Consider the following 27969-nt stretch of genomic DNA (forward strand, 5'->3'; position numbering starts at 1 on the left):
TCCTCCGGGTGCTCTGGTTTCCTCCCACATTCCAAAGACGTACGGGTTAGGAAGTTGTGGGCGTGCTATGCTGGCGCCGGAAGCGTGGCGACACTTGTGGGCTGCCCCCAGAACACTACGCAAAAGATGCTTTTCACTGTGTATCTGGTAGAGAGCTGGCACAGACACGATGGGCAGAATGGCCACCTTCTGTGCTGCAAGTTTTCTATAATCCTTTGAATCAGTTTTTTTGTAAATCATACTCTTTACCAGGACACTGCTGCCAAGGCCAGCCTTTGTTGTCACTATCGCTGGGAATACATCTGATAGATGCTTCAGTTAACGGTCAAACACGTTGCTGTGGATCGGAGTTATAAACCAGACTGCCTGAGCCAGAAAGGCTTCTTTTCCTAACCAGCATTAGTGAACCAGGTAGTTTTAATGACAATCTAACAGCTTCCAGGTCACTTTGCTGATGGCAGTATTCTATTCCCTCATTGTTAAGTTATTTAATCTAAATTCACATTCCATGCTGCCATTTGACCTCACGTTCTATTGCATTACTAGACTAGGCTTCTGGATTATTAGTCCAGGGAGGGGAACACTACATCACTATTTATTATGATCTCTTTATTAGTCACACGTACATCGAAATACACAGTGAAATGCATCTTTTGCGTAGAGTGTTCTGGTGGCAGCCCGCAAGTGTCACCACGCTTCCGGAACCAACATAGCATGCCCCCAACTTCCTAACCCGTACGTCTTTGGAATGTGGGAGGAAACCGGAGCACCTGGAGGAAACCCACGCAGACACGGGGAGAACGTACAAACTCCTTACAGGCAGTGGCCGGAATTGAACCCGGGTTGCTGGCGCTGTAATCGCATTACGCTAACTGCTAAACTAGATAAGATAGGTAAGATATCTTTATTAGTCACATGTACATCAAAACACACAGTGAAATGCATCTTTTGCGCAGAGTGTTCTGGGGGCAGCCCGCAAGTGTCGCCACGCTTCCAGCGCCAACATTGTGTGCTATTTACACCATTCAATTAGACAGTGACAAGCTTCACCCTGGTCACCACTGCCCTGTGCACTGCTCTGCATATTGTAGAGTCCGGATAGAACAGAGACAGAAAAGATTGCAGATGCTGCTCCAAATAGAACAGATGTGAGCATGAAGTACCAATTCCTCTTCGTGGGACTGCCTCCACTGAAATAGTATTTGGTTTTATAAATCCAGCAAGACCAAAGGTTGGCAAAAAATAATTTTATTTACAAAATATTCCATAAGACAAATTTTATATTTTACAGTAAATAAAGGAAAAAAATAAGTCACATTAGCAATTATCTTTTGTAGAGATATAACTTGTGCTTAATTCCAGCTTTCATATGAATGTACACACACATTAAAAGCACAAGTGCAGACCCTCAAACCTGCTCCACCCAGGTTATAACCTCCACCCTGCATTCTTACTCCTGGTTTCTTGACCTCAGGATGTCTCAAAGTACCAATGAGGTACCTTTAGTAAAGTGTGGTCACTGATATTGAGAAACACAGTGACAAATTTGTGCATAGTAAGCTCCCACAGACAGCACTGAGACAGTAATGAAATTGGCTTACATGTCGGCCAAGGAATGAGAGGTGCTTCCTTGCTCTTGTTCAAGTAGTGTTATGAGATTCTTTACCTTGTAGTGAAAGGACAATGAGCTTGATTCAGTGTCTCATCCAAGGGACTGTACCCTGTGGTAGATAGAACTGTATTAAGGAAGTTAGCCTGGATTATGTCTTCAAGTCTCCCTAGTGGGGCTTGAACCCACAACTCAATCCAAACACCAAGCCATTATTCTAAAAATAAGTTGATATGTTTTCTGGTTCCCCAACAATTATCACTGAATCCACATTATTAAATGGTTGAACAGTACATTTATTTCAGTATATTTTGTAATATCCTACAATGCTTTGCTCTAGAATGCAAATCGAGAGAAGGGTTGCCTGAAGCTCTCCGTATAGAGGATATCAACAGGCAACTGTATCGGAATGCCAACCTGAAACGATCCTGCCCAGGTAGGTGGGTCACTGCAACTAATAAGAGGACATCAAAATAATGTTGGAATTCAGAAGAAAATGAACATTCTTCACAGAAAGAGTTGTGAAAATGTAAATGGTGCTAAGGGAATGGATTTGGAATCAATTGAGGTGCTTAGATGGAAAATCTGGGAAAAGTGGGTCAGCCCAAAACCCGCTAATGGAGCGTTGGGCTTGACCTCACCAGAACTGAAGTATAAACATGTTAAGGTGATGTTTTGTTTGCACCAGGCTTTAGTGAGACCCAAGTGACACAAGGCACAGTCCACCCTTCAGAAAGGGTCCACTGGCCCAGGACAGAGTGAAGCAGAGAGTCAGCAGAATTTTATAAAGGCACAAACAGCTAAATCATGAAAGGTTGCATCAATGTGCTTGGTATTGCTTTGACTTTGGAAGACTGATTGAGGTACTGAAAACATTAAATGGCTTGGTAGAGTGCACAGAGAGATTTCCTCTGGTAGAGGAATCTAGAACAAGAGAATACAATCTAAATGTCAGAGCTAGACCAACTCGGGTAAAAGGAGGTTAAAGAAGGGTGATAATCCTGGAAATTTCTTCGCTAAAATACAATGGATGCTGTGGTCAATAGGAGCTTGGAAATCACAGGCCAATAGATTTTTGTTGAGGAAGGATATCGAGGGAAATGGAGCTAACGAGTGGAGTCAATATACAAACGAACAATGGATGGGTAGCACAGGTTCAAGTGCCTGAGTGGCCTACTCACACTGCCCACATTCATATCAAAGTATGACAGAGACAAAAGCAAATCTTACCAAGTGTCAGTGCAGGTTGAAACTGTTGGACAATCAAATCTCAACAATATATGAAGTTGACTAATACCTTTATAAAGATATGTCAATGAATGCAAAAATGAAAGCAAAATACTCTCAAAGATAATAAATCTGCAATGATCTGAGATTATGCAGTCAAATCATTCGGGGTTCAACCTAGCTTGTTTGGGATTCAAATTCCAGCTCTGTTTTATTGGCAATACAACTGGTTTAATATTCCAGATTTGTTTTATTAAAGGAATTTTGGATTGTCCCCATCTGACCACTGGTTGCCCCTTCAATACTCTGCCTCACAGAGACTCCCCATGCCCAGGAATTGCAGGGTTGTTGGGGAGGGCTCCCCCAAGTGATCAATTAGGTAAGACAATTTCCCAGTGCACTCTGGACATTAGCGAGCCAGCACTTCTTCCGAGGTGAGTACATTTAAGTAACAAACAACTCATTATCATGGCAGGAAGACAAATGCTTGTCGCGTATTTGGATCATTTCCATTAAAGAATATTTATTAATTTATAAAGTATTAAGATATACTCTTTTATATATTTTCTAAAAATAATGTTCTTCTATAGATATATCTCCCTCCATGAGGAATAGCAGTGCAAGACAGTCTAGAGTTTCCAAGTATTGAAGATTAATCTCCCAAACACTAGTGGGTGTAACCCAGAAAAGAACAAAGGACAACCAAACAGTGTTTGCCTTTTCAATTTCTTTAAGCTCTTTTGCCTGTTAATTATTAAACTACTGGAGGTGCTGACAAAGGCAGTCTGACCAGGCACACTGGATGAAATCCTCAGGAATACATCCAACCAAACCTGGGAAACCAAAATCTCATGAAAGGAAATTAGAAATCAGATCTTGGAACATATTTAGGAAGTGGTTTTTGAAAGCAAATGAGGATAAAGTTTTCCTTCACCCTCCACACTGTGGAATGATTTGGAGAGTGTGTGGGAGGGATTTGGATGCAAGTGAATATTCCAACCCAGCACTGTTCTCAGACTGCACGGATCCAGCCTGTGACATGGTTGGTTAATTATGTTGACAATTGCACCACTGTACCTAAGTGTGTCACCCATGAACATTGATTCGAGTGTCAGACATGAGCAGAAGTCATGAAGATTAGATCATATGTCAGTTGTGAATATTGTGTCCTTAGCAGCCGCACAAGAGGATCCAACCACATCTGACGTGACTCCAAGTGTTAAACCTGCAACAATCCCAGATGCACAATTCCAAGTGATGGGAGCCAGACTGCTGGAGATAAAGTTACTGGAGATGAAGACTGTTGCTGTCCTTTAATCCCTTCCCTGCTGTTACATTGCAGCCTGGTGTTCCTGCAGCACAGGAGTTTTGCCGGTGCTTTTGTCCATTCTGCGTTGTGCCATTAAGTTTGAACTCGGTGTTCAACAGCGTCTGTTTTTCAAAAGCACGGCACGTCTGTCCACCAGGTGCCTGGTTCCTACTGTGTCCCCTCCATCTTCCTGTGGGCACTGATCGCAGCCCAGAGTCTGCACAGCATTCCACCCCTAACACAGGAGGAAATTGTTAGTGACTGCCAGGACAGGTCGTGCTTCACATCAGTGCACGGTGCTCCCTCTCTAGAGGGCACACACTCATACAACATTACAGCACAGTACAGGCCCTTCGGCCCACAATGTTGTGCCGACATTTTATCCTGCTCTGAGATCTATCTCACCCTTCCCTCCCACACAGTCCCCCATTTCTCTATCATTCATGTGTCAGTCTTTGAAATATAAGCACAGAATGAAAATCAAAACACTGCAGCTGCTTGAAAACTAAAGTAAAAATCAGAAAATTCATAGCAGGACAGGCAGCATCAGTGGAAAGAGAAACAGAGTTAATGCTTCAGGTCAAAGACCTAACGTTGGAACATATATACACGCTCCATACACACTGACCCAGGACAGGCTATCATTAGTGAATCTTTATTTCCTTCAGCTAGAAGGCTGCTGTATCGCCTCAGTGGCATAATTTGCTGCGTAATGATGCACACATCAACCCTTCCATAACTAGTCCAGGTACTTTATAAATTACATTGGACCCCACCATTCACACCCTCCTCAGAATTCCAGGCCATCTGTAACAGGTTACTGATGCTGACCACTTTTCATTAGAACAGCCATTAATTATAAAGGCACCTCTTAAGCAGTAAAAAGCTGGCTGGATATTGTAGGCGGTTCAACCACCTGACATTTAGTCTTTGCTCCTCACCAAGAGGTTCCGACAGCTTCTGATGCTGCTGGGCACAATTTTAAAATTGCACAGCAGTAGCCCCTAAACCTCTCCAGAATTTGAAACCACTGCTTATTGAATTGAGTTACAGATGATTACCATCCCAACTCCTGTTTGGAATTCTCAGCTACTACTCCTTATCCTCAAACCAGGAATTAGCGAGCATTGCATTTTCTGTTCGACTCCAAGCTCTGGTATTGGTTCTGATTTTATCTCAATTACTGTATGTAAAAGTATTATCAAAACTACACATTTATAATTACCAGTCTTTAGCTGCCTCATTTATTTTTTATTTAAAAATAAGCTTATTTCATAAAAATATATACAAGAAATATAAAAATAATGCATGGCTTTCTTTACACCCATTTTGTCGTTCAATCTGTACATTCATAGTGTTATAGGTTCTAAATATTTGCAGTGTTCACACTTTGTGTATGCAGAGCACTATTGCCTCTCTTATGGCCTCCTTGGATGATACAAACTTTGTGTTTAAGAGGCTATTACACAGGGCTTATCCCGTCAATGTCTAGTGGCCAGCAGAACCTTAGACTGCAGTCCTTTCCCACAAAGTGTCGGTCGCATCAAGTTTTAGTGCATCCCTCAGCACGTACTCCTGCAGCCTGGAATGTGCCAGTCAGCAGTATTCCCCTACGCCGTGCTGGGAGACCAACAAGTTTCAGGGAGACCAATGTGCGTCTTTGACCGAGTTGGTGATATTCCAGCAAGACCTAGTGTTTGTCTCAGTATGTGTCCCTGGGGACAGAGAGTCCTCTGTTACGCAGTTGCTCAGAATAAACCTCGACAAGGGCGCTTGCTTCCTTCTCCAGACCTTCTTTGCAAATGCACAAAGAAGTGAGTGATCATCTCATCCTCATCACAGCTATCTTGAGGACAGTGTGCATTGGGAGTGAGACTTCCACCGTACAGGAAGGATCTGACATGGAAGCCCCTCTCAATGCCAGCCAAGCAAGGTCTTGGTACTTGTTGGCGAGTTCTGGCGATGAGTCATTCTGCTAAATGGTTTTGACTGTCTGTTTGGGAAACCCTCCCACAGGGCCTGCAGGATGTGGTCAAAGGTGTTTTCCTGAAAGAACTTTCTCACAAAGGACAGTTAGTGTGGCAAGTCCAACTGAACAGGACATTATGCAACAAGGAGGCCAGGCCTGTCCTTCTCAGCACCGGAGACAGGTAGAACCTCAGCACACACTGACACTTGGCGCCTGCGTACTTCTGTTCTACACACAGCTTGAGGCAGCCACACGTAAGGTGTGCCATCAGGATAAGGGTGATAGTGGGTACGTGTTTTCTCCCTTTCTCCAGAGACGCGTGCATCACGACCTGTCGGACACTCTCTGCCTTGGATCCCCAGATGAAATGGAAGATGGCTCGTGTGACTGCCACAGCAGAGGATATGGGCCACCCCTATGCCATGTACAGTAACATCAAGGGCCTCTTGTACCTGATGACCAAGGTCCTGCCCACCATAGAGAGAGAGCTCTGCTCCCACAGTCCCAATATTTATTTAACCCTGACTATCTGCTCCAGCCAATTTTTGTTACCTGCCTTGGCCACTCCAAACCAGATCCCCAGCACCTTCAGGTGGTCAGCCTTGATGAGGAAGTGGATGGAGGACTGGTCAGGTCAGCTGCAGAAGAGAATGGCCTCACTCTTCCTGCGGTTAACTCCAGCCTCCAAGGCAAGCTCAATGCTGATCAACCTGCGGACTGACCGTGGACCCAAGCAGAAGACAGTGACGTCATCCATATACACGGAGGCTTTGATCTGAGTGCCCCTAATGCCTGGCATCATCACCCGTCATATGCCCGGGTCCTTCCTGATGGGTTCGGCAAAGAGTTCAATGCAGCACATAAACAAGACATTGGAGAGGGGGCAATCCTGCCCTTCTCCAGACTTGATGGGGAAGCTGTCTGTTTCCCACCCATTGATTTGTCCAATACTGATGTCTGTGTACAGCAGTTGGATCCAATTCCCGATTCCCACCCCAAATCTCATTTTGGAGAGCACATTCATCATCTACATATGTGCTATCCTGTCAAAGGACACCTCCTGGCACAACTTGACCAGCCAAATATTCACCCCATCCTGAAGGTAGGCGATGGTATCCCTGAGTAGCACAAGGCTGTCAGAGAATCTTAAAATAATAAAACGACAACTAATTATGGGATAATAACCTGGGACCCTCCCAGGCTATACCACCAGACAAGGCATATTAGGGTAAGGATGGGTTTGCAGGAATGTGCAGACTAGTCATGGTGGTACCACTGTCAGAGTGCAGGCACAGTTGGCAAGGCCAATAATTACTACCCATACCCATGGTGGCATCACTGGGCTTCCTGCTTGAACCACTGGTGTTCACAGTTCCACAAGGCAGCGAGCTTGGGGATTCAGCAGGTTGACCTACGCCCAATGAGGTAAGAAGGAGATGTTTACGTCCCAGTGTGTGACTCACACCACAGACTGCCAAGCCAGCAAATGCTGACACTTAACTCATTCGTCTTTTTTGTGTGGATTGAACATGCCTGGACAGCTCTCTACATTGTTGAGTAAGTGCCAGTTTGGTGGGTTGGCTGTGGGAGCAGTTAGCTCCATCACAGGTCTCTAGTAGTGCTGGGATGTTGTAGGAATCCACATCCTTGAGGTAGTGCCCGTTTATATATACCGACACATTCGCTATCAGCTGTCGCTCTGCTGGTACCGCACTCGCCTCCGCTGAGTCAGACCATTGCAAGTGTGTTATCAGCTGGGCCACAGCTCACACTGCACATCCATGCACACACACACACCCAATTGCACAAACATATATGTTCACACATATACTCATGTACCATCAAGCACAGCGAGTGCTTGCACTGAATTCTGAGTGGCTGAGACCCTGCTTTCCCTCCCCTCTACTGCCCTATTCAAGAGCAGAGAAGTAGTCCTGCTTGTCCCGGCCAATATTATCCCCAATAATGCAAGCAGAACAGCTGGTGTTTCCTGCATTACGACAATGATGGAATCTCAGAGGCATCTAATTTGCTGTAATGGACTTTGGGATATCCTGCAATCATAAAATTATACATATTTCTTATTTTAAATTAGGAAACATACACATACAGATTAAACAATCCTAATAAAACATGACTTCACAATATGTATCCTTGTTAATACATGCCAAGCACATACATTAGTACATGTCCTACATATGAATATCACATGGATATAAACCACACAGACATACATTCATATGGCAGTGTGATGGTTAAGTTGCTAGTCTAGCAAATAAAGATCTGGATCATTGATCCAGAGACCATTGATCCAGTGTGAATTCCATCGCAGCAGCTGGAGTTAAGCATATCTGGAATAATGCTGGCATCCAAATCGACTTTGAAACTACCTGATTAAAAACACATCAGGTTCACTCATATCCTTCAGGGGAAGAAACCATCCATCCTTACCTAGTCCCCAGACCCACCAATGAAGCTAACTCTAAAATGCCTTCTCAGTTCAAGGGCAATTAGATATGCACAGGAGATGCTGCCCACATCCTGTGAATAGGAAAAGCACACACAGCACATATACACACCGCATGCCCATGCATACCAACAAATTTCACAAACCTACATCTTCACACACGCACTATCATGCACACTTGGAATGTAGAAACTCAAATGTATATTTGCTGACATTGTAAATTAAAGAGCCTTGCCCAACAATTTTCTCAGCAAGCACAGCAACTAAAATGAAACAGCAGAAAAAAAAACAAATTACCACATCAGTTAATTCAGCACAGTATTTAATAACAGCACGCAAATGTTATTTAGTGAGCAGCCAGTCACAGCTTTGCATTGTCTCTGTGACAACCTCAGATTCTAGGCTGCTTTGTGATCAAAAGGACCGACATAAATCAGAGAAAAGCAAAGGGGATCAATACAAGCCAGAAGGACATGTATTGTAGGTCAGGAAACTCTTCAATCACACTTACACAATCTGTGAGCTCACACTGCACCTTCCTCCAGAGAAGGCGCACGTTAACTGGAAGCGGAGGGGGAGTAGTCAGCACAGCCTGTGACTCTAAATCTGACTCTAAATCTAAAACTGACTCTAAATCCTGGGAACAGTTCTTACGTTCTGCCGCCTCTGTGTGGCTGCCTCGCTTGCACCTGGTGCGCAAGGGAAGGAGTGTCTAGCTGCACCCAAGTGTCGAGGACAGTTGATCTTCCCAGTCTATCCCTGTCACCAAAGCCTCGGTCGAGGGCTTTGCAGATCACACCCGGTCCCTGGATATGCCAGTTTAAGCTGGTCTCAGCCTGGGCAGCAGTGGCTTGTAACTGACAGCCCAGGCTAAGGTGGGAGCATCAGCCGGTGTTGGCTTACAAACTGGTTAAACAGCCCACTGACGCTGATGATGAATGTTTGCACGTGTATAAAGGACCCTCTGCTGAGACACAGGTATTTCAGCAATAGAAAAGAGAAAGAGACGAGACAAAAATGATCACTGTAGTATGATGACACGCAGAGGGTATAGCAGACAATCACAGTCCGTGTTGTGCGGGTGAAGTTCAAGTGGTGTGACCTGGCGTGGAGAGAGAACACGGCTGCAGCACTGAGGCAGTCCCTGGTTCTCACCACTGCCATGAGGGTCCGAGCAACCTGGGTCTTGAACTTCACTGTGCCGTGAAGTTGCCTGTGTGGGGTTTCTGTTACTGTGGGGTGGTTGTTGTACATCAGCTCCCACACAGATCAAGGTCCAGATCCATTGGCAAGGGGTGGAATCCAAGATGACTGGAGACCATGGTACACTGCATAGACAATAACATTTACTCACACACGGGGGGTGGGGGGGGGGGGCTCAGCCACAGGTGCCCTTGCCCGCTACCACCTCCCCTATGTGTAACAGCAGGAAACCTGTGATCCAAGGGACACACGGTGGGTGGAAAGAGTGAAGCAGGTCCAGCAACTCACTGACAGCCAAGATTTACACAGATTCTTCGACGGCCATCTACAGCCCAAATACCCAAGAGCCCACCTTTCTTACAGTGGGTGGTGGTGAACTTACTCAGGACAGAAGCAGCAAGTGGTTGCTCAAAGGAATATATCAACTGCGACTGTCCCTAACGTGAGTGCCCTTCACTCTGTACCACCCCAATCTACGTGGTCCAGGCTTGGCACTACCCCCCAAGCTACAAAATCCATATGCCAACCAAAAAATCAACCACGTCTCGGTAGTAGGCAGTATTGTCAACGAAGTCTAAAACCTGGCAGCAAGGAACGTCAGTCACAAATTCACCACCTCATCTCCTACACCCGGGAAGAGGAGGACATTGGCAGGAGGACCACAGCAGTGCCGTAATCGTGACCCTTCCAGTAAAGAGACAATCCGAACTGGCAGTAACTACAGAGCAGTCTCCGTGTTATCTGCCACAGGGAAAGTCATCACCAGGTTTCTCCTCAACCATCACCCCCTCAGTGGCTGAACAGCTGCTTCCTCTGTCCATCCATCTAGAGGCACAATGGACATGATATTCGCCATGTGCCAACTCCAAGAGGAAGGCAGGGAGCAGCACCAACCACCAATACATGATCTTTCTTGACCTCACAAGAGCCTTTGACCCTCTCAGCTGAAAGGGACTGGAGAGTATCTTCCTCATGGCTGACTGCTACATGATGGAGTGTGAGCTGTGATCTTAATCAACAGGTTCACAACAGAACTGCTCTCAGTGCAAGCAACACTGTATCACCACCCCAGCACGTTGCTCCATCTCTCTCACTACAATGATGCACCTCATCTCCAACAACTCCCGCTGGAGTGAAACTTATCCACAGCACAAATGGGAAACTGTTCAAACTTTGTCTCCTCCACTCTAGAACCAAGGCTACCCCAACTTCAGTCATTAGGCTGCAGAACACAGACAGTGATTACATCACCGTGTTTTCAGAGGCTGATCTCCAAATCATCGTCAACTCATTCACTGGAGCATACAAGAGAATGGACCTTACACTTAATGTTCACGACACATGGCTCCTCCACCAACCTGTCCCCACTATGCAACACTGCCCCTTGGAAATAATAGCCAGAACAAGACCCTGTAAAATGTGGAACATTTCCCTTCTAGAGACAGGGCAGTACTTGACCTTATCTTGGGAACTAAAACCACACAGGTGGTGGAAGTGTCAGTGGGGAAACACTTTGGGAACAGGGACCATAATTCCGTAAGTTTCAGGTAGTTATGAAGAGGGATAAGGTTGGTTCTCAAGTTAAGATCCTGAATTGGAGGAAGGATGATTTAAGTAGCGTAAGAGAGAACCTGGCATGAATAGACTGGGAGAAAGATGCTTGTGGGTAAAACTGCCTCTGACAAGTGGGAGCCTTTTTTAAGAGTGAGACAGTGAGAATTCAAGGTTAGGCTGTCCCAGTGAAGATGAAAGGCAAAGCTGGCAAGTTAGGGAACCCTGGCTGATAAAGAATATTGAAGGATTGATCAAGAAAAAATAAGCATATGACAGTCGAATGAGTCCCATGAGGAATAAGGAGGTAAAGCAGAGTACTTCAGAAAGAAATTAGAAGGGCAAAAAGGGGCCCGTGAAAGATCCTTGGCAGGCAAGATTAAAGTGAATCCCAAGACATTCTAGAAGCATTTTGGGAGAAAGAGGGTGGCTAGGGAAAGAGTTGGTTCCCCTTAGAGACCAAAGGAGTAATCTATGTGTGGAGCCAGGGTACGTGGGCAAGATCTTAAATGAATACATCTTGTCTCTGTTCTCATCCAGAAGGATGTGGAAGAAAGTGAGGTCAAGGAGGGGTGCACTAACATCTGGAGCATGTCTGTATTAAGAAGGAAGAGATGCTAAATGTCTTAGAAGGCGTAAGGGTTGACAAATCCTCAGGGCCCGATGAGATCTATCCCAGGTTGTTATAGGAAGCAAGGGAGGAGATTTACTGGGACTCTGATGGAGATTTTTGTATCTTTATTAGCCACTAGCGAGGTGCCAGAAGAGTGGACGATACCTAATGCTGTTCCTTTGTTTGAGAAGGGCTGCTGTGATAGGCCAGTGAGCCTTACGTCAGTGGTAGGAAAATCATTGGAGAAATTTCTAAGGGACAGGATTTATTTACATTTGGAAAGGCAGGAACTGGTCAGCATAGGTTTGGGAGTAGGAAATCCTGCCTCACTAATTTGATTGAGTTTTTGAGGAGGTAAATAAGAAGATTGATGAAGACAGGGCAGTAGACATTGTTTACATGGACTTCAGTAAAGCTTTTGACTAGGTTGCACATGGTAGGCTGGTCCGGAAAGTTAAGGGATATAGGATCCAAAGCCAGCTGACAAATTGGATGCAAAATTGGCTTGGTGATAGGAGGCAGAGGGTAGTGGTAGAAGGATGTTTTCCCGTTTGGAAGTCTGTGACCAGTGGTGTACCACAGGAATCGGTGCTGGGACTATTGCTGTTTGTGCTATATATTGACGACTTGGTTGTGGATGTTGGAGGTACGATTAGTAAGTTTGACGATGACATGAAAATTGGTGGCGTTGTGGACATTGAGGAAGGTTGTCTAAGGTCACAGCAGCGTATTGATCACTGGAAAGTTGGGTGGAGCATTGGCAGATGGAACTTAATCCCGACAAGTGCAATGTGACACATTTTGGAAAGTCGAATAAGTGTAAGACATGTACAGTAACTGGTAGGGCTCTAAGGAATGTCGATGAACTGAGAGATCTTGGGGTACAAGTCCATAGTTCCTGAAAGTGGCAACAACGGTAGAGAGTGATGGAAGGTATATGGCACACTTGCCTTCAATAGGTTGGGGAATAGACTATAAGTGTTGGGATGTTACATCAGAACTTTACAAAGCATTGGGTAGGCCGCACTTGGAGTATTGTGGGCAGTTCTGGTCGTCCCTCTACAGGGAGGATGTCATTGTGCTGCAGAAAGAGTGCAGAGGAGATTCACCAGGACGTTGCCTGGTTTGGGGGACTTTAGTTACGGTTGCAACTTACTATCTCCTGTTTTCTTCTCCCCTTGTGATCGAGGTTGACTTAATCCCACTCAGTGTATGTGGGTCTTCTGAGGCCCGTGTGGGAACTGCAGATTCTTCCACGGAAGGAGCAGGAGTGGTTGGGCAGTGGGTAGGTGGTGAGCTGGTGCACTCCTTCCACCACATCCACAGGGTCCCTGTGAGCTCCTCAGGCATGGCCTGGAATTTTCAATACCATCCCAAATCTTCCTTCTCCAATGAGTGCTTATGGACCAGAGGTTCCCAGGAGTCAGTGCATTTCTTTAAGGAAACCTTGAGTGCATCTTTTCTTCTGTCCGCCTGATAGTCCCTTTCCATGAGAGAGTTCGGAATAGAGTGTCTGTTTCAGGTAGCTGGTGTCGGCCATGTGAACAACATGGCCTGTTCAGTGTAGCCAGCTGATTGTATCTAGGGCTTAAAGACTGGGGGTGTTGGCCTGGGAGAGGATACTGACACTGCTTTGTTTGACCTTCCAGTGAATATGGACAATTCTGCAGAGACAGATGTCCACTAAAGCCAATCCAGAGCATAAAGAAGGGCAGGGATCACTGCTACACAGTAGATCATGTATATTGTTCCATGTATGAAGTCCTGATCTTCAATACTACTTTCCCTCAGTCGATCAGAAGCTGGTGCATTGAATTGCATCTGCATTCACTGAGAGGTGACTCTCAAGATATGGGGAGTGGTCCACACTTTCCAGGGCCTTGCTGTAAACCTTCATTGTCAGAGGGCAGTGTGGTGCACCAGGGGCAGGTTGGTAGAGGGCGTTGGTCTCGCGGATGTTGACGGCTTGGAGCTCAGTCTCTGAGCATCTGCAAATACAAGTGTCTGCACACTGCAGTGAGACAACTGAGGTTTGCTTTATGCTAAATGAAAAACCGGTTTAACTCCCTTATTTGCAAATGGTTTGCGATGCACAGTGACAAGGAAGAGCTTCAAATTTGCTGCATTTCATATCCTTAAGTCTTCTAAAAGTGCGTCACAACCAAATGATTACTTCTGGGGGTGAAATTACTGCTGTGATAAACAGAATGACAGTCAATGTTCACACAATGGTGTACGCAAACAGCAGTGATATAAATGGCCAGGTGATCTGGTTTTGATGGTGTTGGTTCGGGAATAAACATTGTGCTGGGACACTGAGTGAACTCTGCACCGTTCTTCTGATAAAGCTACGGAATATGTTATGTCAAACTAAACAAAGAGTTTAATGTCACAGTTGAAAAATGGCGACAGCTCTTCGCTCCCTCAGTGACGCACTAAAATCTCAGGGTGGATGATGTGCTGGAGATGACTCAGAGGCAGTCAGCCAGGGAGCCACTGCTGACCTGGAAGATATCTTAGAAACAAAAGGCCAATTCAGGATAAAATACTGTTGACAGAATCCCTGAGCAATTACCTTATTTGGGTATATTTCAAGTCATCCTTTGTAACATCATTCAGAAGATCGTGCAGTGTGTAACCATGGGCTCGGATCTGTAACAGTAACAGAGCAGAGATCATGAGAGCCATCAAGCAACGTCACAGTTCATTCTGAAACCAGGTGATCCTCTCCACTCCCCTTCCGCCCTGAATGTGCCAACTCTTTGCTGGGGTTTGGATTAGTCCAGCATTGTCTTGTATTCCCGTTCTCCATTAACTGAGTTAAGCAAGCAGTGTCAGTGTCCGATAGGGGACACAGCTGACCCCATGTCCTCACCGGTCACCTGTTCAAGTGGGGCCTCACTGACTAGCCCCAGTGAGCAGAGAAAACTCTGTCTGACCACAGCTAGCTGTGGGAGCTCAAATGTGCCCATGTCTGACTTGAACTAAGCTGGGTCAAGAGTTGAAGTGGGGTGGGCAGAGTGTGGGTAGGAGAGAGGTGGGGGGGCGGTTTAGCCTCTGCATTCATGTTGTTCAGTCAGTCAAAGCTTTGGAGAAAACAAAGTCACCTAAAGGAAGGCACAGCCGGACCAGACTGATCACCACCAACCTGTTATTTTTCAGGAGTTGGGTAAATACCACCACTTTCAAATAAATTCTCCACCTTGTACACACCTTCCTCATCAGCCCCAAGCGTAATGGCCAAGAAATCATTCTCCTCAGCTTGAGTGAGCCAGGGATTTCTGGACATTGGGTCAGATAAATCAGAGCTAAGATCTGGGGCCTTCCGGGGTTGTATGGCTCAGTTCCCATTGTATACATTTGAACATCAGGAGATCCCCAGCAGTGAGAACAAGGCTCCCTAAAGTACAGCTGAACCCATCACAGTTGCCTGCAGCATTCCCAGCTTCACACTTGACTCGGACAGATCCCCAGGACAAAGTGTGTGCAGTTCAGCACCTGCTCCCGAGCACTGTTATACCTGACTTCTGGCAGCTACCATGGAAACATGGTAGATATCCAGAAACCTGCAGGTGGAAAGTGTTGAGACTTAAGCAATGACACTACTCAGGTAAATATTTTCGAAATGGGTACCCCAACAAAAAAGTTAATGGCTGGTTGTCAAAGAATGTTACCAGCTCACAGAAAGCATCATGGTTCCAGTTAAAATAGCTGCATTTCTCCTTTCTTTTCTTCGCTTCCCTCGATCGAGGGTCTAAGAAATATCACAACACTCCCAAAGCCCTCTCCAGGAGTAACTCATTAACTCTCCCCTCCTCTTGATACGTTGCTGGGAACTTATGATAACGCATCTTCACATAAGATCCCCATTTGCCCACTGCCCTTCCCTCCAGTTCTCAGAGCACCGGACTGCAAGGAATATCCTTAACAACTCTCACTCTAGATGGCACCCACTGTAAGTCCACAGCACTACACACACCTCAGTACTTTGTCCTACCTTGTCAATTGTCCATTGGTCAACTTGTGTTGTTAACAGCCACTGCGTGAGTTCTTCAGTTTTGGAATCAACATGTGTTGACTGGAAGCTGTGCTGGGCATCTATGCAGGAACATTGAGAAGAATGTTTACAAGCTGTTGCAGGAATGCTGCTTTCATATTCAAGACACACAGATATCATTTTCCATCTGAATTAGAACAGGAAATGGTTAACAAGCCCAGCCTTGCCCAATCAATTTCTAAACAACCCATCTCTCATTCCAATCTCACTCCAGACACGTGTTCAGTGTTATTTGAATCCAAACATTTCAAAGCTTTCTTCTCTATTATCCCTTGTGTTTAAAAAATAAATCTAAGGATGTTTTTACTCCTCATGTCCCCTGGATTTGGAGCCCTCATCACCAGCAAACAATCTACTTGCTTCAATCACAAATCTTCAGGATGTCAACTGAAAGTCTCTTCAATCCAGCTCCTAATATCTCAGATTCCTGATACTTGGAATCCCGTGGAATGTCAGCACCTTCCTCCCCCTCCAAAATTATCTCAAGGGCAGTATTATCAATATTATTCTCTGCACATCCTTCCCTTCAGGCAGTATACAGCATTCCAAATGGAATAAGAAAGTTCCAGGGTATCTAAGGCATGGAAGATATTGAAATATCCCTCAGACGCAATCTGCATTCACTCTTTGTGAGACACAAGAGATTCTGCAGATACTGGAATCTGGAACTACGCACACAAAATGCTGGAGGAACTCAGCAGGTCAGGCAGCATCTATGGAGTAAATAACCTCGACGCGAAACGTCGACTGTTCATTTCCCTTCATTGACGCTGCCTGACCTGCTGAGTTCCTCTAGCATTTTGTGTATCACTCTTTGTGAATATCTCTGACTGGATAAATGCTTCCTTCCCACCGCACCCCCCGCCCCTTCCCCAACCACCACCAACCCCTCCCTTCTAGCTGACACATGTACTCTTCATATAACTAGGAGCAGTCCCAGGCATTCCAAATTCTATCTTCAACTTGTTATCAGGATCTGACTGTCAGCAGCAACGGTGACCTTGCCTTTGATCACCTCCTGCAGTTGAACATTGGGGTTGAGTTAAGGCAGGTCAGGTGGGCAGTGCAATCCTGCAGAGGAAACTAACCCCCACCATCCACTCAATGAATATTTAACCCACTTACACACTGGGAATTTTGCAGTGAAGTGTATTTCACCAAAGTATATTAACACCATCCCTTACCCTTCAATACTGAGAGTAAGCAACATTTCTGAAGCTTTAGGAACCTGTTTGGTGCTGTAACGTTGACATTCTGTAGAGTACGGTACGGTAGTGTAGCAGTTAGCGTAACGCTATTACAGCGCCAGTGACCCGGGTTTAATTCCAGCCACTGTCTGTAAGGAGTTCGTACGTTCTCCCCGTGTCTGCGTGGGTTTCCTCCGGGTGCTCTGGTTTCCTCCCACATTCCAAAGATGTACGGGTTAGGAGCTGTGGGCATGCTATGTTGGCACCGGAAGCATGGTGACACTTGCGGGCTGCCCCCAGTAGATTCTCAGTAAGGCAAAAAGACGCATTTCACTGTGTGTTTTGACATACATGTGACTAATAAATAAATAGATTTGAGATAGATAGATGGACAAGAACAAACTGTAAACTACGACAAAGCAGATGTTGAAAAACCAAATTAGAAAGAGAGAGAACAAAGAAAGAGAAAGAGAAAGAGAATAAGTCCCCCTGACTCTTGTGGTGTGGTGTGGTGTGGTGTGGTGTGGTGTGGTGTGGTGTGGTGTGGTGTGGTGTGGTGTGGGAGGGAACGTTTGCCAACACTGAGCATGATGCCTATGGTTCGTGCCAAGGGGTTTTCAATTTCTACCTGTGCTGGTATATCTCAGGACCACACTGAAACACTAGCCTCCTTCTTCAAGGCCCCTATGAAGGCCATCTTTTGGTCTTTAGTTCCATCTTCATTACACCCATGTGGAGTGTTTAAGACATTTCTCTCCATAAAAATGATGTAAAAATGATGCAGAAGCAGCAGGGAATCTGCTTAGGACCCAGAAAACCACACCCATCTCTTTCACACACACGTCTTCTTGACCAACACTGGTCCACGTAGAAGGGGAGGGTATGGGGAAGGAAAGGATTTGTAAACTGACCAGGTTGGACAAATCGTGTTCAATTCCTAAACCCTGACATGAAACATGGAATCAAAAGGTTCCTGATGAAACAAGAATGAGCTCTTGCCATAGGTAAGGGGGAGGTGAGTCAGACATAGTTGTTCCTGTTTGTCCAGTACAACTGCCACAGTTGCCCAAACCCAAATACGGTACCATGCCGGGCAGCTTCTTTGAAACCACAGCCATCCACAGAAAGCTAAAAACAGAGCACCCCAGCTGCATCGACATTGTTCTAACTATCTCACAGGCCAAGCTAATAATAAGCCCTTCATCTCTTTGAAGCACAAATATGCATTAAAAAAGAACACAAGTGAATGAAATGCATGCAGCGACCACGTATAACATGTTATTTTGCATATTATTGAACTGAAAGATAAGCTCACCAATCCCATGCTGAGCTGGACTCCAACTAAACCCCTACTGAAGATGTAGCAGAGTGACTCCACCCTTAACTGCACAGCTGCCGTCATAAAACTTGCATAGTCCCCAGTGCCGCACCATTTTAAACCTGCAATGGCTCTATCTTGAACAGCAGGTACGATCCCTCAGTGCCCCGGCCAACACTCATCTCTCATGCAATGTGACTGAGCCACCTTTTCTGGCCATCATCCATCGGCCACCATCCCACTGCCGCTTCTGGGACTTGGTGAGTACAGTTTGGCTTGAGCTGAGAAGGTGGGAGATCCCAGATGGAATCCCTTTGATGTTCCCATAAACAAATACAATAAACTAAACAACTCACAATCTGCTCAGTAATATTACCAGCTGATTCATACTAAAGTATCAGATGGGAAAGAGTGCCCACAGAGCTGTACAGCACAGAAACAGGCTCTTCGGCCCATTACGTCCATGCCGACCTTTTTGCCCATCCACACTAATTCCATTTGCCTGCATTAGGTCCATACCCTCAGTGCTTTGCCTACTTAAGTGCTTGTCTAAATTCCTCTTTAGTATATTCATTGTGTCTGATTCCACCATCTCGTCTGGCAGCGTGTTCCAGATATCAACCACTCTGCGTAAAAATCGGTTCCCTCAAATCCCCTTGAAAACTCCTCCCTCTCACCTTAAACCTATGGTCTCTTGTTTTTGATACCTCTACCATGGAAAAAGATTTTGACTATCTACCCTATCTATGCCTCTCATTATCTTATATACCTCTATCAGGCTGCCTCTCAGCCTCCTTCACTCCAGGCCCAGCCTATCCAATCTCCCCCCATTAACTAAAGTCCTCCAAACCAGGCAACATCTTGGTGAACCTCCTCTGCACTCTCTCCTGTACAATCACAGCTTTCCAGTAGTGTGGTGACCAGAACTGCACACAATACTCCAAGTGCAGCCTACCTGGTGTTTTGTAAAGTTGTAACATAACGTCCCAACTCTTATATTCTGTGCCCCAACCTGTGAAGGCAAGCAAGGCAAATGCTTTCTTCACCACCCTGTCAGCCTGTGTTGCTACTTTCAGGGAACTATAGACTTGGACCACTAGGTCTCTGTGTTCATCAACATTCCTCATGCCCTACCATCCTTTGCACACAGCTGTGATGTCTTATGAGGTGAAAGAGATGATCCACACCCTACCCACAGCACCCATGTAGTCTCCCTGGAGAGGCAAAAGCAAATTATAACCTGGATTAATAAGAGAAGAAAATTCTGAAAATGCTCCATGAAACCACTGCAGCTGATCAAACCAGTCGGGATTAGATTGAGCCTGGTTAGCATCAGAGGAATCCTGAGGATCTTGTCTGCAGGCAGCAACAGGCCCAGCTCTCTCCTGCAGGAATTCAGTAGATCAGCAATCACCCATCCAGCTGGCAGCCTGCTCCAAGGCTCCAGTGTCTCCATAAGACGAAGAACTGTCTCACATCCAGCCGAGTTCTGATTTTACTTAACTTGTGACAGTGACCCCCCTGGTCCCTTAACATTTTCCTGTTAAAATAACTGATCTCCATAAATGAGATCTAAAGTCCTCACTGCTCACCTAAGCCTCACCAAATGTCCACACTTTTGTGGTGGCACGGTAGCGTAGCGGTTAGCGCAACGCTATTACAACGCCAGCGATCGGGGTTCGATTCCCGTCGCTGTCTGTAAGGAGTCTGTACATTCTCCCGTGTCTGCGTGGGTTTCCTCCGGGTGGTCCAGTTTCCTCCCGCATTCCAAAAGACGTACGGGTAGGTTAATTTGGGTTTTAAAAAAATGGGCGGCGTGGACTCGTTGGGCCCAAAGGGCCTGTTACCACGCTGTAAATAAAATTTTTAAAAAATTTAAATTTAATTTAAATTTAAAAAATTTAAATTCTCTGAAGTACAGATACCCAGCAAGTTTCAGGTAACAAAGGCATTTTAAACTGGGAATCAATCCTCTGGTCCCTCAGCAGCATCCTGTCTAAAATCTCAGCGTCCCCACAGGACAAGGAGTTGAAAACTGGGCCTAAACAAGTCTGTGTAGAAGGACAAAATGGTCCATTTTTAGTCAGATATTTAAATTGCATTCCCATACTGGCCAAGGAATAGGTGTTTGCCCTCAAGGGCAGCCACTCAGTTGTTGCTCAAGGCGCCAGTGACTGCACCAGCTCTGGAGCTGCCATGGGACACCCAAGCTGTGTGACGTTGTGGAACCACCACTGCACAGTTCACTCTGTGTTCCTGCACACTGTGCACTATAACTCTGCAGACGCTCACACTGCACCCTGCCATTCTGCATGATAGTACTTGGCAAACCATCACTCTGCATCCTTCCTGTCATCACTCTGCACACCATCAATATGTGCACTAACACTCTGTGCACTAATACGCTGCACACTAATTCTCTACACTGAAGACTAATACTCTGTGCACTAATACTCTACTCTGCACACTACCCCACACACTAATACTCTACATGCACACTAACACTCTGTGCACTAATACTCTACTCTGCACACTACCCCACACACTAATACTCTACATGCACACTAATACTCTGTGCACTAATACTCTACGCTGCACACTACTACTCTGCGCAATAATACTCTGTACACTAATACTCCACTCTGCACACTGCTACCCTGCACACTAATACTCTATGTGCCAATTACTCTACACACTACTACCCTGTGCACTAATACTCTACTCTGCACACTAATACTCTGTGCACGAATATTCTACTCTGCACACTACTACCCTGTGCACTAACACTCTAATCTGTGCAATAATACTCTACCCTATATACTACCACGCACACTAATACTCTGTGCACGAATACTCTACTCTGCACACTACTACCCTCTGCACTAGTCTACCTGAGCACTAATCCTCTACGTACTAATAGTTTGCACATTCCAGAAAAATGCAGTATTTGGGATTGGGTCAGGAGTGGGATGGGGTTTGTCATTTTGAGTCCGGGGGTGGGTTGACGGCAGTGGCTGCCCAGACCGAGGGCCTGAATGGGGCCAGGGGAAGAGAAAGTGGGTTATGCTGGTTGGCTGGAGATCGGTACTTTGTTTGCAGGGCTGGGCAGGACTTATTAGAGCAAAGTCCCAGACTGGAGCACCGCCATTCTATGAAAATCATTAAAAAGATGCTGGAAATATGAAACCAAATCAGAAAATGCTGGAAGCATTAAGCAGGTAAAGAGAAACAGAACTAATGTACAAGGTGGAAGAACTGGGAAAGAGGGAAAAACAAGTTAAATTTAAGTTGCAGAAAAGGATGAAGGGAATATCTGCGATAGGATGAGACCAAGTCAAATGCATTGATGAGGACAGCTAGAGGGTGATTGTGCTTCTCTGTCTGCTCTGCTCTGCGAACCACTCACCCAGCTTGTGCTTGGTTACTTCAATGTAGAGGAGACCACATTGTGCTCACCGAACACAGCAAATTGGAAGAAGTGCAAGTGAATCACTGCTTCACCAAGAAGGACTGTTTAGGCTGGTGAAAAGGGAAGAGGTGAAAAAGCAAGCAATGTATCTCCTGCACTTGCACTGGGAAGTCATAGGGTGGGGAGCAGTTGGTAGGGACAGAAGACAGGATCAGGGAATGGCAAAGGGAGTGATCTTCCCGAGATGCTGAAGATGTGCCTGGTGGTGGAATCTCATTGGAGCAGGGTGGAAGTTGTGAACTATCTGTTGAATGCAGAGACCTGTGGATGCAAGGTGAGGACTGGGGATCTCTGCCCTTGCTCCGTCCAGGAAGAGAGACATTGAGAGCAGAGGTACAGGAAGTAGAAGAGGTGTACTCCAGGGCCAAGGCCCCAGTGCACTGTGGTAGAGGGGAAGCAAATGGTACAGGAAGAAGGAAGACATCTTAGAGGCATCTGTGTGGAAGATCTCATCACTGGAGCCAAGGTGACAGAGATGGAGAAACTGAGAGAATGGAACACCACGAATAAAGATTGGATGCTCAGGATTGTCGGATGACGGAATTTCTTGGCGTAACTGAGGTCCCTTCACTCCGAGCCATTACAATATATTACCCACCTGCTGCCTCTCAACTCAACCTGTTAAACAAAATCTAGGCTGATCAGGAGATGGATTGCGCTCTCCTGGTGAGGGTCGGTGGTGGTGGGGTGGAGCGTGGGGCTGGAAGACGTAACTATAAACCACCTTGGAACTAAAGAGGACCAAATGTTTTCAGCCATTTGATATTCCGGTCACCTGTTTTCTGCTTCAATTATCCCTCACTTACCCACGGATTCTGATCTTTTTTGTAGTAGTTCAATGACGTGGTTTTTCTGCTGAAGAGCTTGCAACAGTAGTTGTTGGTACTCGGTCTCTTTCTCTGCAAGGTCTTCCAGAAGGCTGTAAAGCAGAAGTTTAATACAGGTGATTTCTGTAGTTAGTTCCCAATCCCTCCTCTCTTCAGCCCTCTACAGCTTGCAGCTAGGATCAGACCTAGGGCCAGCCCAAAGGGCAATGCACATCCACATTCTGTCTATACAGGTAAGAACTTGCATTTACATAGCAATACCCATGTAGCAAAATGTCCCATAAGTCTTAGTACATAAAACAGTACAGCACAATACAGGCCCTTCGGCCCACAATGTTGTGCCGACCTTTAAACCTCGCCTAAGACTATCTAACCCTTTCCTCCCACGTATCCCTCTATTTTAAATTCCTCCATATGCCTATCTAGTAATCTCTTGAATTTGACCAATGTACCTGCCTTCACCACCGCCCCAGGCAGTGCATTCCATGCCCCAACCACTCTCTGGGTAAAAAACCTTCCTCTGATGTCTCCCTTGAACTTCCCACCCATTACTTTAAAGCCATGCCCTCTTGTATTGAGCATTGGTGCCCTGGGAAAGAGGCGCTGGCTGTCCACTCTATCTATTCCTCTTAATATTTTGTACACCTCTAACCTGTTTTCACAGGTGTATTATCAGCAATACTTGACTGAGACAAAGGAGACAGTAGGAAAGGTTGCCAAAGGCTTGGTCAAAGAAGCAGTTTTTAATGCAGTATCTTAGGGCAGAGACACAGGAAGGTTTAGGAAAAGAAATGTAAAGAGCCTGGGATATGAAACCTGCAGGCACGGTCACTATTTAGTGGTGTGATTAAAACTGAGAGTAGATGCAAGTTGAAGGAGAGCAGAGATCTCAGAGGGTTAAAAGAGGTTACTGAGATTGAGAGAGCACAGGAGAAACCAGAGAGGGAGGTGAACACAAGAAGCAGGATGGTTTAAACCTTTTTAAAAATTGAGGGCCAACCACCAATTTGCACAGTTCACTGACAGAGACTGCAAAATCCCAGTCAATACAAGGGGTTGTGCGAGTGTGAGGCTGGAATAGCATGACATCAGAGGCTATGGCTGAAGTATCTCATTGAATAGTGCAAACTGAACTATTACATCTAACTTTCAATTGGATCTGATCCTGAAACAGTGGATCAGGAATTTTACACTAATGATTGCAGCTTTTACAACTGGCAATTTGCTTAAAAATTATCAAGCTTTAAATTTGGCATTCACATGCAGAAGTAGTTATTTCTTAAGTCAAATCTGTACTTATGTTTACAATAACTGGTTTAGCAAGACCTGAGACAGAGATAAGTTTTGGAATTCACAACCTGATGTGCAAGAGGGTCACTGAGCAGTGTACACGTGAATCACTGCCTGGTGCACACATGAATGCAAAACTCCTCACAATCATCGCCTCCTGTACACATGAACATGTACCTGTAAATCATTGCCTACTGTATGTATATGTGAATTACTGCCTTGTACACACATGACTTGGTGCCCAGTTCCCTGGTACATATACGATTCACTGCATAGTGCACACAAGGATGCACAACTCCTAACAGTGAAAATAAAAAAAAGGCATGCTGAAAATCGGAGATAAAAACAAAAGCAGTTCTCTACCTTATGTCTGAGAACTTTACAACTAGACTAAACAAATGTACTAAAAGAAAATTTAAACCTTCATCCCAACTATTTCCAATGCTGGTTCTCCTAGGTCAGTGCAGTGCTTTCTGGGAAATTAATCTTCAGTTCTTGGAGTCTCCACAGCAGTCCTGGTGTACACACCCGTCTGGACTCACAACCATCACTTGCAGATTTGTATCATAGCCTAATAGGTGGCCTTGACTGGTTCAATGTATGATTAGTAAAATGAAGCAGCCTATATCCTTACTAGGATGGATTCACCTCATGGGAATACTCTCCCTGGGATAGATTAATCTCACATTAAAGCTACTGGTTTGGGATAGTCTCACAGATCAGCTTCAAGTGACTGGGTTACTTTACTCAGTCTCTTTACCACTGATATTCTTTGAATTACTTACAATCAGATCAAATGAAGACTGTCTGAGCCTTACAGTCGCCATGCCAACTGCTCCAGCAAACAGATAGTTGCCACAGTGATTGGAATATCTGTAGCCTTCTGAAGGAGACCAGCGCTAAGAATCGGCTGTTGTTGGGGGTCCATCCAGGTCACTTCTTTCTTCCTGAGATTCCGCAGAGAAAACCCACCCAACTGCAGCTCCTAACCCACTGTCCTCTGCCTAGCTAACAGGGTCCCAAGCCACCTAGGTTTGCAAGATAAATTACAAAGGCAAGTGTCAGAAGTTTAGCCTACACACCCGAGGTTGAAGGGTGATTCAATCGGGTTGTTTAAAAAGGGCAGATGTGGAGAAATTGTTCCTTCAAGAGGGGGAATCAAGTATGAGGAGGGATAGTCTGAAAATTCGAGGCAGGTCACACACAAATACAACCCAAAGGTACTATTCCATGCAAAGAGAGGTGGAAATCTGGGACTTTCTCCCAAATGGCTGTAGATCCCAGGACAACATCAAGACTAAAACTAAGACAGAAGGAGCTGTTGGTGAAGAAAGACAGCCAAGTACAGATGGTGTTTGGCCTGACTGGGTGTAAGAGACTTAAAAGGGTTCACTAGCCTCCTCCTGCTCCCTTAGAACATAGAACTTGGAACAGTACAGCACAGGAATGGGCCCTACAGACCACCATGTCTGTGCTGAACACAATGGCGAATTAAACTAAATCTATCCTGCCTCCACATGATCCATATCTCTCCATTCCCTGCATATTCATGTGCCTATCTTAAAACCTCGTGAACACCATTACCATATCTGCTTCTACCATCACCCCTGGCAGCCCGTTCCAGGCACCCACCTCTCTGTGTAAAAAAACTTGCCCTGCACATCTCCCTTAAACTCTCCCCCTTTCACCTTAAATTCATGTCCTCTAGCACTTACATTTCTACCTGGGAAAAAAGGATTCTGACTGTCTACCCTAGCTATCCCTCTCATAATTTTATAAGCTTCTATCAGGTCTCCCCTCAGCCTCCGACATTCCAGCGAAAACAACCCATGTTTGCCCAACCTCTCCTTGTCACTCATACCCTCTAATCCATGCAGCATCCTGGTAAACCTCTTTCCAAAGCCTCTAACATCCTTCCTGCCATGGGGCGACCAGAATTGCACGCAATACTCCAAGTGCAGCCTAACCGAAGTTTTATACAGCTGCGACACGACTTCCTGACTCTTATACTCAATGCCCCGACCAATGAAGGCAAGCATGCCATTGGCGCTTGTTGGTAGGGCAGCAAGCCAACATGGTCAAGGGTTGTGTTGGAGAGTTTGCCCTTTGCAGCTGTGTAATTTTCCATCCGCCTGTACCTTCCACCACCTCGTACCGATTTGTTTCTGCCCTCAGTCGGCTAAGCTGCAGGATGAGAGGGCAAGTGTTCTGCTGGGAATCATATGACACTGAGCGACTGAGTGTGCTCACACCCGAGGTCCCTGCGCCGTCGTTCTGGAGCTCCAGCACGTCCGTCTCCCCCACGTCACCGAGACTCCCGCTCCATTTGCCCGGAAAGTCATCTGTGCCTTGTTCGTCTCTCTCCTGGTCGGACGAGGTCTCCATCTGCAGCTTCAGCTCTGAAAGAAGGAAATCAGAGTTTCATGTTGAGAATCAAAAAAACACTACAGTTGCCAAAAATCTGAGATAAAAATGGAAAATGCTGGAAAAGCTCAGCAGGTCAGGCAGCACCTAGAACAGTTAACTGCTTCTCTTTCCACAGATGCTGCTTGACCTGCTGAGTTTTTCCAACATCTTTCACTCTCTGTCTTTCTATGGTGTTGTATCAGTTTTTCTTAACCTGCTTGTATAAGTCTACTCTGCCAGGCAGGTCCCCCCACCTTACCTTAGTGACACGTTGCATGGACTAAGAAGCTTAATGTGTTAATTAGTGTCCTCATGAAGCCATTTCGAATCCCCCTTTCATGGACATTCTGTTTCTTCTACACATCCCTCCTCCTACCTGTATCTCACTCTTTCCCAGTTCTGACAACTGAAAAGCTGCCTGTTTCTCTCTCCACAGTTGCTGCCTGACCTGCTGAGTGTTTCCACCATTTTTGGTTTTTATTTCAGAGTCTCTTCTTATTTTCCTGCCACCTCCTTCACTTTACTTCCCACTTCCCACCAAGGTGTTCAATCATGCTGGGCCCATGCTAACAGACAGTCCTCACGGAGCACAATGTTGTTAGCACAAGCCACCAGACATCAGCACCACAGGATCACTGTCCCCAGTCCATACTGAATTGTCCGCACAATTGCACCTCATAATAACCTTGGATCTCTTTTCTGTTTCCTGTCTCTCTGAGGAAATTATGTGGGGGGGGGGGGGGGGGGGGAGGGGAGATAGAGAGAGAGAGAGAGAGAGAGAGGGAGAGAGAGAGAGTCATACAGCATGGAAACAGGCCCTTCAGCACACTGAACCTATGCTGACCATCAACCTTTCATTCACACTAATCCTGCACTCGTCCCATTTTATTCTCCCCAGAAGGCAGGTTCAGATTTCACTAATTTTAATGATGAATCCCAGTATTTTTTTAGAATAATGCCACAGGATATTTTGTATCTAGTTTCATCCATAAGAACATAGAACACGACAGCACAGTTGTGCTGTACAGAGACTCTGAGTGCAGCACAGAGAGTGCAAGGAATTGGTGGTAGGTGACTGGTTGACGGGTTCTGTACTTCAAAGCTTGCAGCACAGATGACCCAGTAATCCAAAAATCTGGATATGTTCCAGAGACTCAAATTCAAAGCCTCCAAGACAGCTGGGAGATTTAAGTTGAATTGATCAATAAAGCAGGAACTTAAATGATGACAATACAAGAACAACTGGGCTGTTGTAGAATGAAACAACCTTGTCTCCTTTAGGGAAGGAAATCTGCCTTGGTTACACGTGACTCCAGACCCACACCAATGTGGTCGATCGTTAACTGCTCTGTCACAACCTGCCACAGACCACACCGCACAGCAGCTTCAGACAAGGTCACACTCAGGACTGTTGTTTATACAGTCCTCCTCATTCATTGCTGGTGAAGTGGCTGGGCCAAAATCTCA

At 45.7% G+C, this 27969-nt stretch overlaps 1 protein-coding gene across 3 annotated transcripts in view; it reads right to left on the bottom strand.

Annotated features, from left to right (window-relative positions):
• Positions 1-1243: 1243 nt before the first annotated feature.
• The window catches only part of si:ch211-1i11.3 (mitogen-activated protein kinase kinase kinase 5), a 139857-nt gene continuing 113131 nt past the window's right edge, over positions 1244-27969 (bottom strand). For all 3 annotated transcript variants that reach the window (XM_052036131.1, XM_052036129.1, XM_052036132.1), the window contains 5 exons: positions 26252-26495; positions 22786-22898; positions 15946-16046; positions 14524-14600; positions 1244-4380 (listed from right to left, as the gene is read on the bottom strand). In XM_052036131.1, coding sequence (XP_051892091.1) covers positions 4314-4380; positions 14524-14600; positions 15946-16046; positions 22786-22898; positions 26252-26495 — 602 coding nt within the window. In that variant the 3' untranslated portion in view covers positions 1244-4313. The remainder of the gene's footprint in view (positions 4381-14523; positions 14601-15945; positions 16047-22785; positions 22899-26251; positions 26496-27969) is intronic.

This window comes from Pristis pectinata, chromosome 22 (genome assembly GCF_009764475.1).
Source record: "Pristis pectinata isolate sPriPec2 chromosome 22, sPriPec2.1.pri, whole genome shotgun sequence".
NCBI classification, from domain to species: domain Eukaryota; kingdom Metazoa; phylum Chordata; class Chondrichthyes; order Rhinopristiformes; family Pristidae; genus Pristis; species Pristis pectinata.